Source organism: Acromyrmex echinatior, chromosome 19, assembly GCF_024713525.1.
Source record: "Acromyrmex echinatior isolate Ae372 chromosome 19, ASM2471352v2, whole genome shotgun sequence".
In the NCBI taxonomy this organism is placed as follows: Eukaryota; Metazoa; Arthropoda; class Insecta; order Hymenoptera; family Formicidae; genus Acromyrmex; species Acromyrmex echinatior.
The window spans coordinates 470,699-487,367 of NC_141870.1; the positions used below are offsets into that span (position 1 = coordinate 470,699).

Genomic DNA, 16,669 nt, shown 5'->3' on the forward strand with positions numbered 1-16,669 from the left:
AATTATTAAATATGAAAATAAAACAAATAAATTTCAAATTTTATTGAATTTTCAGCTGAAATTAAACTTTTTTTATAAAATACTATACACGTACAAATTATGTAACGCGTTAATATTGTAATTAATTATATTATAAATAAATGTATTATATGTATTTATAATAATATTTAGATATGTATAAAATTTATGTGAACTATGTTCAGATAAATGCCATGTATTATATACTTACTTTTGTAATTTACACAACGATTATTATTACTAATAAGTTATACATTTACTGGAATATATATATATATATATATATATATATATATATATATATATATATATCCGTATTGAATATCTATTCGATACAGATAGCATTTATCTTATCGTAGTAAACCAAATTGTTGCATAATTGATGTAAATTATACGAAATCAACGAAACATACGACAACAAAAATTGTTTATTGATTTAACAAATTTGATAAATATTTAATTTTGAAACTTGAATTTGGATTTTTATTTTAAATATCAAAAAGTTATTACAATTTTGTAACTTCTAAAATTTTATGTTAAGAATAATTGTCAATTTTTCTTCTTATTAATATACAAATTTATTAAATAATTCAGTAAAGATTAGAACCTTGACTAAGGCAATAATTAAATATTAACTTCTTACTCGTAAAATTTTTGACATTACATTTTTAACATTACAAGCATGTCTTTAGTGATTAATTTTTTATATGCAAAAACCTCATTGCTCAGATGAATGTTAGTGAATGCGTGGTTTGTATCGATAAAAAGTTGAAACTATTTTCATCATAGAGAGTTATTCATCGTCGCTTTTCGTAAAGTCCATTTGCGAAGTCTAAGTGCCCGTTGAAGATTCTGATTATAAGATTAGAATTAATCCCGGATTTTCTGAGCAGTTTTTGAAAGTAATAATTTTTTCAACGAGTCAATGACAATTACTATATATTTTAAAGTCACATTGTAAAATGAATTAAATGGTATATATTGAGATATATAATTTTCATTGATTTCTTAATTATTTTAATACATGTTCTTCCATTAGTAAACGTCTTAACTTGTCCTAACTTGTCTTAATGACAATAAGACTTTAATATTATATGATAAATATGGATAATAATGTAATTGTTTAAATCCATATTATTAAGTAAATAAATTCAAGTTTGTGCAAATAATTGGTTTGTTATTTTGATGATTACGAATGTGTATATTTAATTCTCTAACTGTTGATTGTTTTAAAAATCTTTTTTAGGTATTGGACATCCCACCATTCTAGGATATTATTAATTATTTTAGTAATAGCAATTTATATGTATACATATATATAAATATTTATATATATGTATATACTTTTCTAATAAAATACATGCGCGCGCGTAAATTATGAGATTATTATATTCAACAAATTTTGATTTTTGTCGTTTTAGATAATTTTACCATGCAAAATGCTTTACATTCTTTTGATAATATTATCATGAATACATAAATTTAATTAAAAATGTGTGGATACAAAAAATTCGAGATGAGTCGAATGGGTACTCCCATATTAGCGGGATATTAATAATTAAAATTTGTAAAAAATACAGGAAATTATTAAATTTATATAAATTTATATAAATTTTTCAGTATAAAATAGTTTTTTAAAGTCCCACTATCGGGTTCGGCTTATCTCGAACAGTTGGTACCCGAGAAACTTTTGTACCCATATAAAAAAATTACAATAACGCATGTATTTTATTATTATTAAATGTATTCCTTCGTAAACATTATTCCATAAAAAAATCATTCTATCCATTTTTTTTTTTAATAAAAGATGATTTTTAGTAATGGTAGAACATATTTTCTTACTTTTACATATAACTTTTAATATTACGTTAAAGATATGATAAAAATAGTAATTGTAATTGACATGCTGCCAAAATTATTACAATCGTAAATGATCTAGAAGATTCGAAATTCACCATCCTGTAATAAGACCGTTGGTTTGACGAATCATTTAATTTTTCTTTGTGAATGGATTTTATGAATTTGACGTAGAATCAAAATATGTTGAGTTCACTCTCCACTATGAAGATTGTTCTTTTTTGTATCAGATAATAACCAGCATATTACAAAGGGACTTTAATGTGATTAAATTATTAGGCCAGTTAAACAATTAAGATAACAGATAAATATATTAATTTTCTATCGCGTTAGATGAAATTTAATAAATTTTATAATCGCAAGTTAACAATAAAAAATAAATACTAATTATTGTTAATATTTCATTGCGTTTATTAATATTTTGTTCATTGGTTTATTAAAATTTGTGTTATCGTATTTTCGATCAGTTTTCGTATAATACCGCATTATTAAAATTTGTTAATTATGCTAATATTATTATTATAGTAATATAATGTGTATATTACTATTTTATATTGAATTTTATTTATTATATTATATTATTTTTGTAAATTATATTATTTTAAATTAATACAAATGTATGTTGTATGTCATATTTGTTAAATAAAATTGTAATTGTATTTTGTTATTTTGTATATTATAACATATTGTAAAATAAATGATAAAAACTAATAAATAATAAAGTTCTTTAAATAAACCATAAAATCGGATAACTTTGGTCCACGGAATAATTTTGACTCAAAATTTTTAAAAATACGTAAACAGCATGTCCACGATTAGGACGTAAAGCATTTTGAAACATTTTTAAGAAATTCTTTAAATATCTTACATCCTGATTCCGATTTACGTGTTGGTTAGATATTATCAAAATTTGCGCCAAAACTATCCTATTTTATAGTATGTACGTAAATAAAAGATGACCGTCGATTATAATCGGCGGGGGTGGTGGAGGGCCTCTACAGATTGTCCCGTTTTTGCTTCTTTGAAATTCTACTTCAAATTGAGAACATACAGTTAGTTTCTATGGAAAAACGGGACAATCTGCATTTAAAAAATGTTATTTTTATGTGTATAGGTACTGCAAAAATACGTACAAGAAATTTATTAAATGAATGTGTTTAATATTCATTTTTAAGTTTCAGATTCAGCAGTTTCCATTTTTAATGGAGAAAATAAGAAAATAAATCACATTTTCCAGTAATTAAATTTTACTTACTTTATTAAAATTAAAAGTAAAGCTTAAATAAATCTTGACTTATTGATATCACATTAATTTCATTATTAATTTAATTATTAATCATTATTTTACTTATTTTTGTTTTTATTATGCTTTTATAAATTTATTAGAAAGGCCATGAGTCTAGATTCACAGATCTTGCTTAAGAGACTGTAGGTCGTAAAATCGCAAGAATTGAATTGTCGAATATGAGAAAAATAATCTACTGTGTTTCATTGATTTCTTACAGCTTACAATCTTACGTTATAATAACCCTTCGTAATAGATCGGAAATCCAAACAGAAATCTTAAGAAGAACCCCGGCCGTATTCTTTTGCTGTAGCTGTGAAAGAATATATGAGAATATATTGAAATGATAAAATACGATTTGTACGTAGTACAATTCTGATTTCAGTCTGAAGTCAAGAAATAACGATCTTACAATCGAGGAAGACAAGAATAAATGTAAATTTATTTTTTAATGCATTTGCTTATATTTGTATTTATATATACCTGCATATACGGACGAAGCATATATTTCGAGGTTGTGAAATTGTTGTAACCATATAGCGTTTTCCTATATTATCTAATATGTATATACACTCAGCAACTAAAAAGTTGCAACACTTTTTTCGATGGATTTCGAGATGCAGCCTACTCATTGAACGATTGATTCTTACTTACTGAGTCGTAAGTAAGAACGCTTGTATCTAGTAGTAGACAGTTATTGAAGGTATGAATAAAACATAATACACAATCTCTAAAATTATAAATTACATCTTTCAAACCATACGTTTTGCATAATCCTTTTTATTACGATATATAGCTTATACATACATATATATATATGTATATATATATATATAATTTGTTTTATGTACTCTAAGCTTACAGATATCACTGCATATTTTGTCAATAAATCGAGTGTAAATTATAACAGAGACTTATACTTTAGTGAGTAACATTATTGCGTCGTCCTCGTCTCTTGCGACTACTGCCAGACGAACGATTTGACGAAGCCCACTGTTCGTAGAAACGTTCAGCTTCTAGCCATTCTTGATACTTGTACCACCATTCTTCCCATTTGATATAATCATCGAGAGTAAGATCACGAAGATATCCTCTCGCTTTGTAATAATCATATCGTACGCGAACATCATCCCAACATTCGAAACCTCTTGGACCTTGTGCTAAAAGTGATTCAGGATAATGACCAGGAGGTGGCGAGTCGTAACCTAAACGCGCAATTCTCTCCTCGCCTTCTATAACGACCTTCATCGCATTCTCTCCATCTTTCGTGATACGCATATTTTCCATGTCTCTACGATCTACACTCCACTGTGCCATTTTACCAAATCTGTGAAAATTAAACAGAATTATTATTAATAGAAAAACTAGAGTTGTGTGAAATCAATTTGAATATTGTAAATTTATTTGAGTTTTATTATTACAATATTGCATTAGGTTTTTAATACCTTTCGGATAATGTCATTTTTGGTGGTCCTACATGGGATGTAGTCGAGGAACTATCGCTATCGTCGCTGGGTGAAGATTCTGGTGCAGGCCGTATTACTTGTGATGTTCCATGACTCGTACCATGTGTTTTTTCTACTTTTACTGGTTTACGTATCTGCACAATTTTAAAAGTATTTCTAGTATAGGCAAACTTTAATTTTGAAGGAACGCGTCATTATGCACAATGCAATATACCTATCCAGCGTTTAAGAAATTGTTAATATAATTTTATAATTATTACAAAGCATTTGTTGGAAAATTTTTCTCCACAGGATTGAATAATTGCTACAAGTTTGCCAATAAAGATAGAAAAAAATTACAAGAATTAAAGATTAAGAATAAGAAACTATTATTTTACCAATGAGATAGGATCTGGTACTCGTGGATCTTCTGGCAATCTATTGTGATGTTTCTCTTTACGACGAACCTTGGTTTCTTTCTCTTTGATGTTTTTGTAATCCTTCTGATGACGCAACGGCGGTTGCGGTGCCGGTGGTGGTGTACGTGGTCGTGGCAAGGGCGGTGATCGTGGTCTCGTGCGCGGCTGTAAGGTCCGTGAACTCGACGCGATTACTTCTTTGGGATGTGTTCTAGTTCGTATCGGACTAACTGATCTCGAATGCGAACGAGATAATGGCGCGACGCGTCGTCGTTCTTTCGGTGAACAAACGGAACATGATCTGTCAGAACATGTACTGCCCGTGGTAGAGCTACGAGCAGTCTGTCTATTTTTATTGCGTTCGCGGGAAGAACGTTCACGCGGTGATCGTGGACTTCTCGTTCGAGGACTGCGCGGTCGTGGACTGTGAGGGCTACGAGATCTTGGACTTCTCGGACTCTTGGGATGTCCTCTGCTAGGTTCACTGCTACTACCAACATATAATTCCTTGTATCCACTGTGACGCCACCTATTTGGATCTCGTTCCTCTGCTTCCAATAGCTTCTTGTTCCAATAGCTCGAGTGTGACTCGCGTGCTTTTCGCATTACGCTATCTATCTCTTTTCGCTTATTAGAACTCTCGCCATGTGGTCTGGATTGTGATACACTCGTGTCCATTCGCAGCCTGCTTGAATTGCTGCTGCTAGTGCCTCTTCTTCTATCATAATCTCGGGATGACATCTCTGAAGATTTAATTTTTAGAGGAATTTAATTTTCTCATTCATGTTGCATTATTATTTAATAAAAATAAAATGTCATTATCAATTATATTGAAATAAACGTTTATATTTTTATATAAAACGATGCTAGTATTGTGAATTAAATGTTTCAATGTAAAATAAATTAAAAATAAATAATTTCAAAGATATTGTTAAATGTAAAATTGTGATATTACATATATATATATATATATATATATATATAAGAAACATATTTACCTTACAGATGGAAGACAAAGATAAAGCAGAAAAATATTTAGTCAAACCAGGCACACCAGTACAATATAATAATATTAATCCTCCATAGGCAATAAGGATAATGCTCGAAACTGCTGCAAACGTGCCAAAAGACCATAGGAAGTCTCAGAAGCACTCGTCCTTAGAATCGACTGGCCTAAGTGAAAAATTCTGTATGTCACAAATCTGATTGAGACGTCATTAGGTCAAAAGACGTTAAAGATAGCAAAGTGCATTTTCTTTTGGGGGATTTTTTTCTCACGTGAATCTCCGATATTTTTTGCGACAGTCCACAAATACATGTATGTACATCTTCGTTGCAAAGCGTACAACAAGATCGCCGATATACGATGTCTTTAACATCGTTCACTCACCGCGTGTGTCCAATGAGAGATCCATGCGTGCCGCGAATCAAACGCACGCGCGTCAAAGTTCTCCGGAGAACTCGAGATTATCGCGCGATGACCCCCGGGGTCATGAACCGCGGAAACCGTCGCAATATAAACGATTGCGATGTCGCGTGCCGAGAACGTACGAACGTACGAACATACGAACGCATCGCGTTCCGAATAACGCGTCGTAGTCGTAACGCGACGGCTCCATCACGCGACGGCACTTGACGGCAACGACGACGGATGTAGCACGCCACATTGCTCGATTTACCCGCATAATCAACGTTTCGTTTAACCGCCCGATGGTCGATCGAACTCGACCCGTATCACGTAAACGAATCACGAGCCACGAGTGTCATCTTCGCGGTAGGCCGGGTAGGCGTCGCCTTCTTTCGTTTCATGACTACGACAGAAGGCAGGGCACATCGTCAGTCGATTCGTTCCCGTTCGTGGTCACTCGCGACGCGACTTTCTTTACCTTGACTTTCTTCTCTATCGATGTCTGTCCCTTTGTTATAGCGGGACACAGTGTCACTTTTTTTTTCTTTCTTTTTTGGGTTTTTTTTTTTTTTTTAACGCGATTCGGTCAAAGCGCACGAACGGTGCCATATAGCACTGTATACGTGGAAGTCCTTGCGCGGGCTGAGCGGGCTCCGAGAAATGACGGACGACAATTGTACAATGTATGAATGTACGTGCCGACGGGGGCGGCACTGTGCTCGAGGGGGCGTTACCCGGGTAACGCTGCGACGAAATCCCTTGCCGCGGCGAGAATGGCGAGATGCTTCGAGAGAGAATTCGAGCTCGTTCGAGAGGAGATAGCCTGTATGTAATTGGTATAAAGCGCGTGCGCGCACTCATCCGCTCCCTTGCCAGCGTCAGCCCTCGTCGCTCCATTTTTACAAAAGCGAAGGTCGACGGCACTCTTTTTTTTCGTTTCCATTCTCTTTCTTTCTCTTCCACGCGCATCTTCTTTCTCTACCATTCACTACTTATACACACATTCACACAAGCGCGCGCGCGCACACGCACATACACACACACTTGAAACGCACACACATGCACACTTTCTACAAATTTTCTCTCTCTCTTTCTCTCTCTGTCCCCCCTTTTCGCCGTTTGCTGCGTTCGCGAACCAGATTCCCTTCTTTTCTTTCTCTCTCTCTCTCTCTCTCTTTCTCTCTCCCTCTTTTTCCTGCTAGTATCAACCTCTTGACATCACAGGACTCCAATTACTAGTGAAATTCGAATACGTCAGTTTTTCTGTACGTGCAAGCGAAGCGCGTTTACTCAACGGCGACTGCCGTTTGTTACAACTCACGTCCACGTCCACGTCCACGTCCGCGTCCGCGTCCGCGTCCGATAAAGGCGGAGCGACAAAAATCAATTGCTCAAATCTAGCAAGCTTCGATTCGACCCGGATAATACTTTTTTTTTATCGGAATCCCCGCGTCTATCACGCAGGACGAACGGACACTCACTTTTCTTAACGCGACGACCCGATTACTTGCATTTTCTGGTACGCATCCCGGCGATTTGCTCTCGCGTGATGGCGAATATGTTCACAATGGACTTTCATAAAAGAGGTTCTTCTGTCACTTAATCATTAACCATCGAACGGAGATAGATGGTGAGCTTTCTTTTGATGGTAGATTCTTCATCGATAGAGCACAGTGCATACAAACAGATAGAAACCTAAAGCTGGCGGCACACGATGCATGTTTTCTTGCAGAATCTGGGAGGTGGATTAAAGGTGCATTCACATGTGAGCGTTAAGCAGCTGAAGCAGCAATCAATCAGCTGGGGCGATACGAGCAGTGGTGTAAAAAATATTTTTTTACGCCACTGTAAAAATTGCCTCGTTAATTGGTTGCTGCTTTCGCTGCTTGACGTTTGCATGTGAATGCACCTTTAGAATTTTGCCATCGTATTGGCTGCGATGCTGTCAGTGGCCTAGTTTACATCGTGCACTTGAATACGAATAGAGAGCCTCACAGGGAGAGAGTAAATGCTCATGTCCAATCAAGATGGGAGTCACTTGACCAATTTTCTCCAATCTCTTCTATATCTATGGAGCTTCGTATTGGCTGCTTTCACATCGTATCCGCGATACGCATGTACTTTCTTCAATTATCCCCGTTCCCCCCATCATCCTCGATCACCAGGCTCCATTGATAGTCATGAAAATTTGCCCAGGGCTGAGAATCTTTATTGAACGAGATATTGTAGTATCTCGTTGATGGTACGTGTATCAAATGTACGATGTAAACTAGGCCAGTGCCAGCAACACAGCCAATACGGTGGCAAGATTCTAATCCAATTAGCAATCCAGCAAGAAAACAAGCATTGTGTGTATATTAATTGCTCATATCATTAATTGATCAATTTAAAATTATATAATCTCATTGGTGAAGCAGTGAAAAATTATTAAAAACAGACCGATGTGAATGGCGTGTGCAATTGCGCCGCTCCCGTTAAATCTGTCTCTCAAATGTCAAATTTAACGCTTCTTGCTCTTTTTCATGTATAAAATTGTCGGTCTAATAGTTTTGTGACAAAAGTCATCACGTGAATACTGAATAGTATATCTCGCCGGTGTCAGGAGCAATTCTCTTGGTAACCCACAATATGTCACTTTAAAATTGCCGCCGTGCAAATGTTTAAATGGCCGCTTTTGGTATCTGCGAAATTCGTCTCGTGAACAAGCACACCTCGATTTCTTTCACCATGATACCATGATCAGTTCCACGTTGACGAATTGACGACTATCGTGGTGAACAGAACAGTGATAAAGTTCCACGTAGCATGAGGTAGAGCGTGGTCATGATAATTGCACGTTATGTCGGAACATTGTAGGATCAGTGGACGTTGAGATAGAATTAATTCGTGTATTCGTAACAGAAGCGTACCTATTGAATAACAGAATTAAAATGGGATACTTAAACATTTTCTTAATCTTGATTGTTTCAACAATTGCACTCGCAGCAAATGGAGGTAATTTAATTTATAATTTATTTGTGTAATGTACATTTTACAGTATGTGCATAAGAATCAAATTATAATACCTGACTTAAATTTGCAATTTTTCTGCTTTATAATGATTTCAGTCAAATATTTTGGATAAACAATTAAATATTTTGAAATATTTTGGATAAACAATTAAATGATATTTTGAAATATTCCAACAGTTTTCTAGTTTGTATCATTTCAATTCTTACATTTGTATAGTAAGATATTGAAACACATAATATATTATATTAATTAGAGAGTAGAAATAACTCATTGCAAAAATATTGTAACATATTTAAGCTGATTCTATAATCAGTTGGTAAAAATCTTAATGAACTTTTTACAATAAGCTATTACTCAAGTTTTAAATCTTAAATCATAAGAAATTAACCAATCTGTCGAATATTAGAAGAACAATCAATTATGATTGGAACAATCAATTTCTTATAACTTAAGACTTAAAACTTAGGTAATGACTTATTGTAGAAAATCTATAATGGGCTAGACATTAGTTTTTATTATTTATTTATTATATATCAATTGAGCTGTTTATTTATCTTGTTATTTTAATTACAATTATGACTGTTGCTATATGTTTAATTTTATACAATACATTACTTATTTAAATTATTTAGATATATTAATTTGTGTTAAATATATTTAATATGACTCAATATAATAAAATAATACAATATCATAAATTTATGTTATATTAAATTTATTTACATTAAATATTATGTAAAATTTGATAGATCTTTACACACTTTGTATTTATACTTGCAGCATATGTCTATGCTCAAGAAGATGAGAATATTGATGATATTGTTGACGTAGAAGGTGAAGAAAGTAGTATAATAACTGATGAAGAAACAGAAGAAGATACTAGTAATGCTTCAGTTGATGCAGATACGACAATACTTTTTACAAAACCTATTCATAATACGTTATCTACTCTTGGTATTTTTATTAATTTTTTTACTGTTAAAGTTAAAATGTAAATATTTTTTTATAATACTAAAATTCATTTTAAATTTGACAGAATTGCCAGCTGGAAATATAATAGAATTTCTTGTTGGATTTATTAATAAGGGTGAAAATGACTTTGTTTTGGAATCATTGGATGCTTCCTTCCGTTATGCAATGGACTTTAATTTCTATATTCAAAATTTCTCTACATTCACGTTTAACAAAGTTGTGAAACCGAAACATGAAGCTACCTTAGCTTATTCTTTTATACCATCTGAGAGCTTTGCTGGAAGGCCGTTTGGCTTGAATGTTAACCTGAATTATAAAGATACCGTATGTATGATATTAAATATAAGATATTACATATAAAATATATAAAAACATTTAATAAATTTACGATCTAGATAAAAGAAAACTACATGATATAACTTATGAATGAGAAGTATGTAAGAATAAAAAATTTAAGCCAGTAGCACATGATATATGATTTCTTGATTGCTTGTATTCAAGTAAATTACTACAAATTATGCATTCTAAGCTATGTTCAGATTTCTAACTGAGTACTGGATGTATCACTTTATTCTTGTTTATTGTAAATTAAACAAGGGTGACATGATTCCCGGTGAGCACCTTGGGAATCCGAACATATTTCTATGTACAATTCTAGTAATTTACTAGAACATAAACAATTCAGCAAGAAAACATGCATCGTGTACTGCTTACTTTAGAATACTTTAAAGTAAGAATTCACAAGTATAATTTTATATTTACATATTCTAAAAAAGTGATATGTGGAAAAACATATTATTAAAATTATAAGAAAATCATATTATTAAAATTAATCTAAAAATCTTTGATTTTGAAGAATTATTTCACTATATGTGTAACATTTTTTATTTATTATATATACTTTTTTAAATTCGATATGTTTAGGGATATATTATTTGCGCGTATTGATGTATTATATTTTTCTGCAGAATGGCGTTTCCTACAATGAAGCTGTCTTTAATGAAACTGTACAAATTATAGAGATAGACGATGGTCTTGATGGAGAAACTATTTTTCTTTATGTATTCCTCGCAGCATGTGTTATATTGACCCTTGTAGGAGGTCAACAATTATTATCATCTCTGGGACGTAAATCGCGTTCTTCTACTACTCGTAAAGTACCAGTAGAAATGGGTACATCTAACCCTAACAATGTAGATTATGATTGGCTGCCGAAGGAAACTCTCAATAGAATCAGTAAGTAGTAGATTTATCAAAAGTTAATGAAAATTGCTTACATAATGACATTTAAAATCAGTCGAGTTATTTATAGCACAGTAGTAATTTTTTTGATGAAATTGAGAAGTTGTGGAACTTCACATAGCTATAATTTAGCATTTCTAAGGGTCAGCAAAAGTCATGACGAAGATTTTTACTGAATTTCTGGTCAGTTATAGCTAAAATACTAAGAAAATTGCAATGTAATTATTCGTAATAAAAAAAGTTGTAGGCAGATCCCTACAAGATCACTTTTTTAGAAAAAGAGATAAATAAAAATTCATTCCATTATTTGCACTATACAATACAAATGAGTACAGATGATTTTATTTGTTATGTTTAAGGATCATTGCAAATCCAGCTCTGTATAGTCCTTCGTAGCTTTGTAAAATATATTTAAAAACATCTTATAATGAAATATTGCTTTTTAGTTTTTTGTCTTTTCATTTAATGATAATAGATTTCACTATCGAATCTCAATTGCTACAAATTATATAAATGATTGATATTACAAATTTCTTAATTTGCATTATTAAGTTAAAAGATATTGCGTAAAGAACTTTAAAATAAAAAATAACGAAACAACAAATGCTTGTTTACAGATAAATCTCCTAGAACTCCAAAACAAAGTCCAAGGCAAAGGAAAACAAAAAGAACAACTGGTTTTGATGATTAAATTACATATGTGTGTATGTGTGTGTGAGTATGGTGTGTATATGTATATGTATGTGTGTATGTGTGTAATGTGCGTGTATGTATGCGTGTATGCGTATATAGGATGTATCTTAAAAAACGCCCACGAATCATATGGCATTATTCCTGATCAAAAACTGAGTCTAAAATTTATGAACCATTTTGCAATTTTCGTAATAGCTAACGCGACATTAGTATTTAAAGATTGTCGAATAAGCGAATGAAATCAATGAATAAGATATCAATTTTAAGATATTTTTCAGCAATCTTTACGAAATATCTTAAAGAGGGACTCTTAAAAATTTTTTGCAGTTGTCTTATCGATTTTAGATATTTTGCTTTTTTGTGGAATAACTAAAAAAAATTGCAAAATGATTCATAAGTTTCAGATTCAGTTTTTTATCAGGAATAGCGCAGGAATATCATTTGTGAGCACTTTTTGAAAGACATTTTATAGGATAAGTCTAATAAAAAAGTTCACAATTTTCAATAAAATAATTAGAGATAGAGGGTTGACAGTTATATCAAGATTGTAGAATAAATAGGAGGCATACTTCAATGATCTTGAATAATCTTAAGTCCTTGAGTTTCACATGGTGAATTTTTTCATCAGATTAACTACACACACACACACACACATATATATATATATATATATATATATATATATATATATATACACACACACACACTACGCACGCATATATATACATACACATATATGTATACATATATACAAATATATATGTATATAATTTGAAGTTAATGCAGGAAAATTTATATTACAAGAGATAACTGCGATCATTATTGAAAGATAATTCATGATTCATTCATTTCCTAATCTCTTGGTCAGAAAACAGAATGAACAAAAAAATATTCAATTTTTATTAATAATGAAGAACACATGGAGTTCCTTATAATAAGTTTTTAACGAGATACTATTATAAAGAAAACCACATACGAGTTATATTCTGTAATATTACAGAATATTGAACTTTATACATGTACGTTCAAAAGCAATAGAAAGAATGGTATAATATGATACTCAATGATTTTTTGCACAAAACCTATATATAGTTACATAGCATTTAAGAACTATGTTTTTTTTTTTAGTTTATTTGCTGTGTTGTGTTTTATATAAGCTGTATTATTACTACGAAGAATACAAATGTATACGTGCATGTGTGCGTGCATACATGCATGCATGCGTGTATGTATAGTAGAGATAAAATTTGATTATTTTATAAGGCCCAGTTTCACAACTTGCTTGTTTCTCATTTCTTTCCAATTTTAGAATTGAATAGGTCGAACCTCTGTTAAGAACCTTTGTTAAGAATTAACCGTGAATTGTGAAACTAGCCTAATTGTATTAGTATATAAAAATTTAATAAAATAATTTTTTATGAACAAATTTTTATAAATTTATTTTAAGAATTTGACAATCTATGTGTATATATAATATATATCTTCTATTAAAATTCGTTCTTGTTCATAATTTTGAATTAATTAGAATCATAATGGTCACGTTCAGTAGACACAACTGTTTCGTAGTGGATTCGCTCGCTGCTATTGGTGTATTCTTTTAGATCATCCAACCAATATTTTTTATCTATAAGGATACATCAATAGCAGCGAACTGTTGAGTTCACTGAAAGCAACCATTGAGCGCTCATTGATCCTCAATAGTTGAATCTGCTGAACGCGACCATTCTGCGTTTTAGTGTCTCATGAAATGGCACCTTTATTAAAGTACTTCTTGTTGCAAGCGAGCGCGAGTTTGCAAGTTGTAACACTGTTTTATCATCTATGATCTTTATTTAAACGGGTAGACCATAACCTGAAAAAACATCTGTCGCCGAACGTCGACGTCATCTCTGGTGAATTCTGATCACGTTTGTGACCCGCGTACTATCTACACATCATTATTCTGCAATCATTGACTGTAATTGAAGATCAATTGTAACGCGATATCATAAGCACAAAAACGGCATTGTAGAGACCACGTAAAATGTCAGATGTGAGAGACTGGTTCAATTCTCTACCTATATTTACGAGATATTGGTTATTGTGTACCGCGGTTCTGACATTACTCGGCAGATTTGGATTTCTGAGTCCGCTTTCGTTGGTGTTGTGGCCCGACCGATTTCTGCATAATTTTGAAATCTGGCGGGCGGTGACAAGCGTTTTTTACTATCCTCTCAACCAAAGCACCGGCTTTCATTTCCTGATCAATTGTTATTTCTTGTACAATTATTCATTAAGGTTAGAGCGTGGAGAGTATGATGGAAAGCCCGCGGATTATTGCTTTCTTCTGTTGTTTAATTGGATATGCTGCGTTATCATTGGACTTCTTGGCGATTTCTCCCTGCTTATGGATCCCATGGTGCTCAGTGTGTTATACGTGTGGTGTCAGCTAAATAAAGATGCTATTGTAAACTTCTGGTTTGGTATGCTCTGCTCTTTTTTTATATCATTTTTTATTTATAAATTACATATAGGGTAGAGTGGGATCTTTTCGTCTATTTCGATAATGTTTGTTTCTGAACAGCACATGATAATTATTTAAAAGTTACTTGGGCTCTCAAAAAGTTATTATGATTATATAGTGTAATTATAAACACATTACTGGAAAAAAGATATTTATTATTGTAAATTTGTTTGTATTACTTTAAAGTTAAAACTGACGGAATAGCCCCGTCCTACCCTAATGATTATATCATTACGTTATGATGATACTAACTCTTACGTTGGCTTATATGAACAAATCTATTGTCAGGTACACAATTCAAAGCCATGTATCTGCCATGGGTCCTATTTGGATTTAATCTGATTATTTCTGGTGGTGGAATGATGGAATTGTTTGGGATTCTAGTAGGACATCTGTATGTCTTTTTGAAATTCAAGTATCCCCAGGAGCTTGGTGGTCCAGAATTACTCAATACTCCTGGATTACTTGAAAGTTATTTTCCACCTCAAAGAAGTGGAATTCGATCGTTTGGAAATGTACCTGCACCTAGACCTACGGGGGAACAGAATCAAGGAAGAAATATATTTGGAGGACATAATTGGGGAAGAGGTCACGTATTGGGACAATAATTGAAAGAAACTTATAATTTAATAAAAAATTAATTATTTTTATATTTGTTTCGCTGTTTACTATAATATATAAGAACAATTATTTTCTGTATTATCATTCTTCCAAATATCTTTTTATGAATTTAAGATGTGCATTTTGATGCAATTTAATAATAAATATGCATATTATAAATTTAGAAAACCAAAAAGAACTTACATTTTATATGATATTTGCACTGTGTAAATATATTATTGATTTTCTCTCTTTCTCTTATACACAAATATTGGTTATAAAATATAAGGATAAGAAATTATAATTTAATTTTTTCATAGATCTTATACACATGGATGCTGTTAAATAAAAAGGCAGTAAATGCATTGTATTTTCTATCCTTCATTGTACCAAATGTATGACACATGCTTAAAATGAGTCGAAATGACATCTGAGAAATAATCAATTTCAAATATGTCACGCACTGACATTTTTTAACCGATGTATTATAATTGATAAAGTTCTGCAAAAATGATAAAGATAATATGGTATATATTGGAGAAAGAATGACAATATTTTTCTTCATTTGTAAGGACTAATAAACGATTATGTTTAATGTAATAAAACAATTTAAATTTGCACAGTAGTCACATTCTCATTTCAAAAGAACAAAAGATATTGTACTTTCTCGCTCTATTAATTCAGTCTCCTGATTATAGCCACAAGGCATATCCATGTTTTCAAGATCAATGAAATTTTTATAGACCTCTTTCATTTAATAACTGATCGTTAATTACATTCTCAATGAAATATATTTATCAGTAAGTTTGTAAATATTTTCTGCACATTTTTATATTTAATGGTAAAAGAGAAGTGTAGAATTAAAGGAAAAAAAGTATGTAATCTCTGATGAATATTTTAATCACACAAATGTTAAAAATTTGCATACACATATATATATATATATGTATACATATATATATATTAATATTATTATATATTGTATAAATAAGATATTCTGAAAAAAATTAATCAATTTTCTAACGTCTTATTTGACATGAAAAGAATTATTTGTAAATCACATTTATTTTAAAGCAGAATTTCGATGCTCAGTTTAATAATTGTTTATGCAATACATACACACACACACACGCACACATCATGTGTACTTAAAAAAAAAAATAAAATTGAATAAAATAAGCATATAATTAAATAAAAAATTACAACACATTTAAC

The 16,669-nt window shown here is 31.6% G+C and overlaps 3 protein-coding genes across 8 annotated transcripts; 2 read left to right on the top strand and 1 right to left on the bottom strand.

Annotated features, from left to right (window-relative positions):
- Positions 1–3,920: 3,920 nt before the first annotated feature.
- LOC105147285 (uncharacterized) lies at positions 3,921–8,119 on the bottom strand. 6 transcript variants are annotated; one of them, XM_011058181.2, is made up of 6 exons: positions 7,914–8,119; positions 6,415–7,255; positions 6,023–6,197; positions 5,004–5,767; positions 4,606–4,760; positions 3,921–4,487 (listed from the first exon to the last, which is right to left on the bottom strand). In XM_011058181.2, the coding sequence occupies exons 4-6, from the start codon at positions 5,763–5,765 to the stop codon at positions 4,082–4,084; spliced, it is 1,323 nt and encodes a 440-aa protein (XP_011056483.1). In that variant the 5' UTR covers positions 5,766–5,767; positions 6,023–6,197; positions 6,415–7,255; positions 7,914–8,119; the 3' UTR covers positions 3,921–4,081. The 6 variants fall into 6 exon arrangements, with proteins under 6 accessions (XP_011056483.1, XP_087272074.1, XP_011056484.1 ...); XM_087415948.1 differs by having other exon boundaries at positions 7,754–8,119; XM_011058182.2 differs by lacking the exon at positions 6,415–7,255.
- Positions 8,120–9,049: 930 nt separating this feature from the next.
- On the top strand, positions 9,050–13,777 carry l(1)G0320 (signal sequence receptor subunit 1 l(1)G0320). The gene is made up of 5 exons (XM_011058183.2): positions 9,050–9,426; positions 10,225–10,398; positions 10,481–10,740; positions 11,385–11,652; positions 12,276–13,777. Exons 1-5 carry the CDS (start codon positions 9,363–9,365, stop codon positions 12,347–12,349), a joined length of 840 nt encoding a protein of 279 aa, XP_011056485.1. The 5' UTR covers positions 9,050–9,362; the 3' UTR covers positions 12,350–13,777.
- A 229-nt stretch (positions 13,778–14,006) lies between these two features.
- Der-1 (derlin 1) lies at positions 14,007–16,668 on the top strand. The gene is made up of 2 exons (XM_011058184.2): positions 14,007–14,813; positions 15,143–16,668. Exons 1-2 carry the CDS (start codon positions 14,375–14,377, stop codon positions 15,460–15,462), a joined length of 759 nt encoding a protein of 252 aa, XP_011056486.1. The 5' UTR covers positions 14,007–14,374; the 3' UTR covers positions 15,463–16,668.
- Position 16,669: the final 1 nt, after the last annotated feature.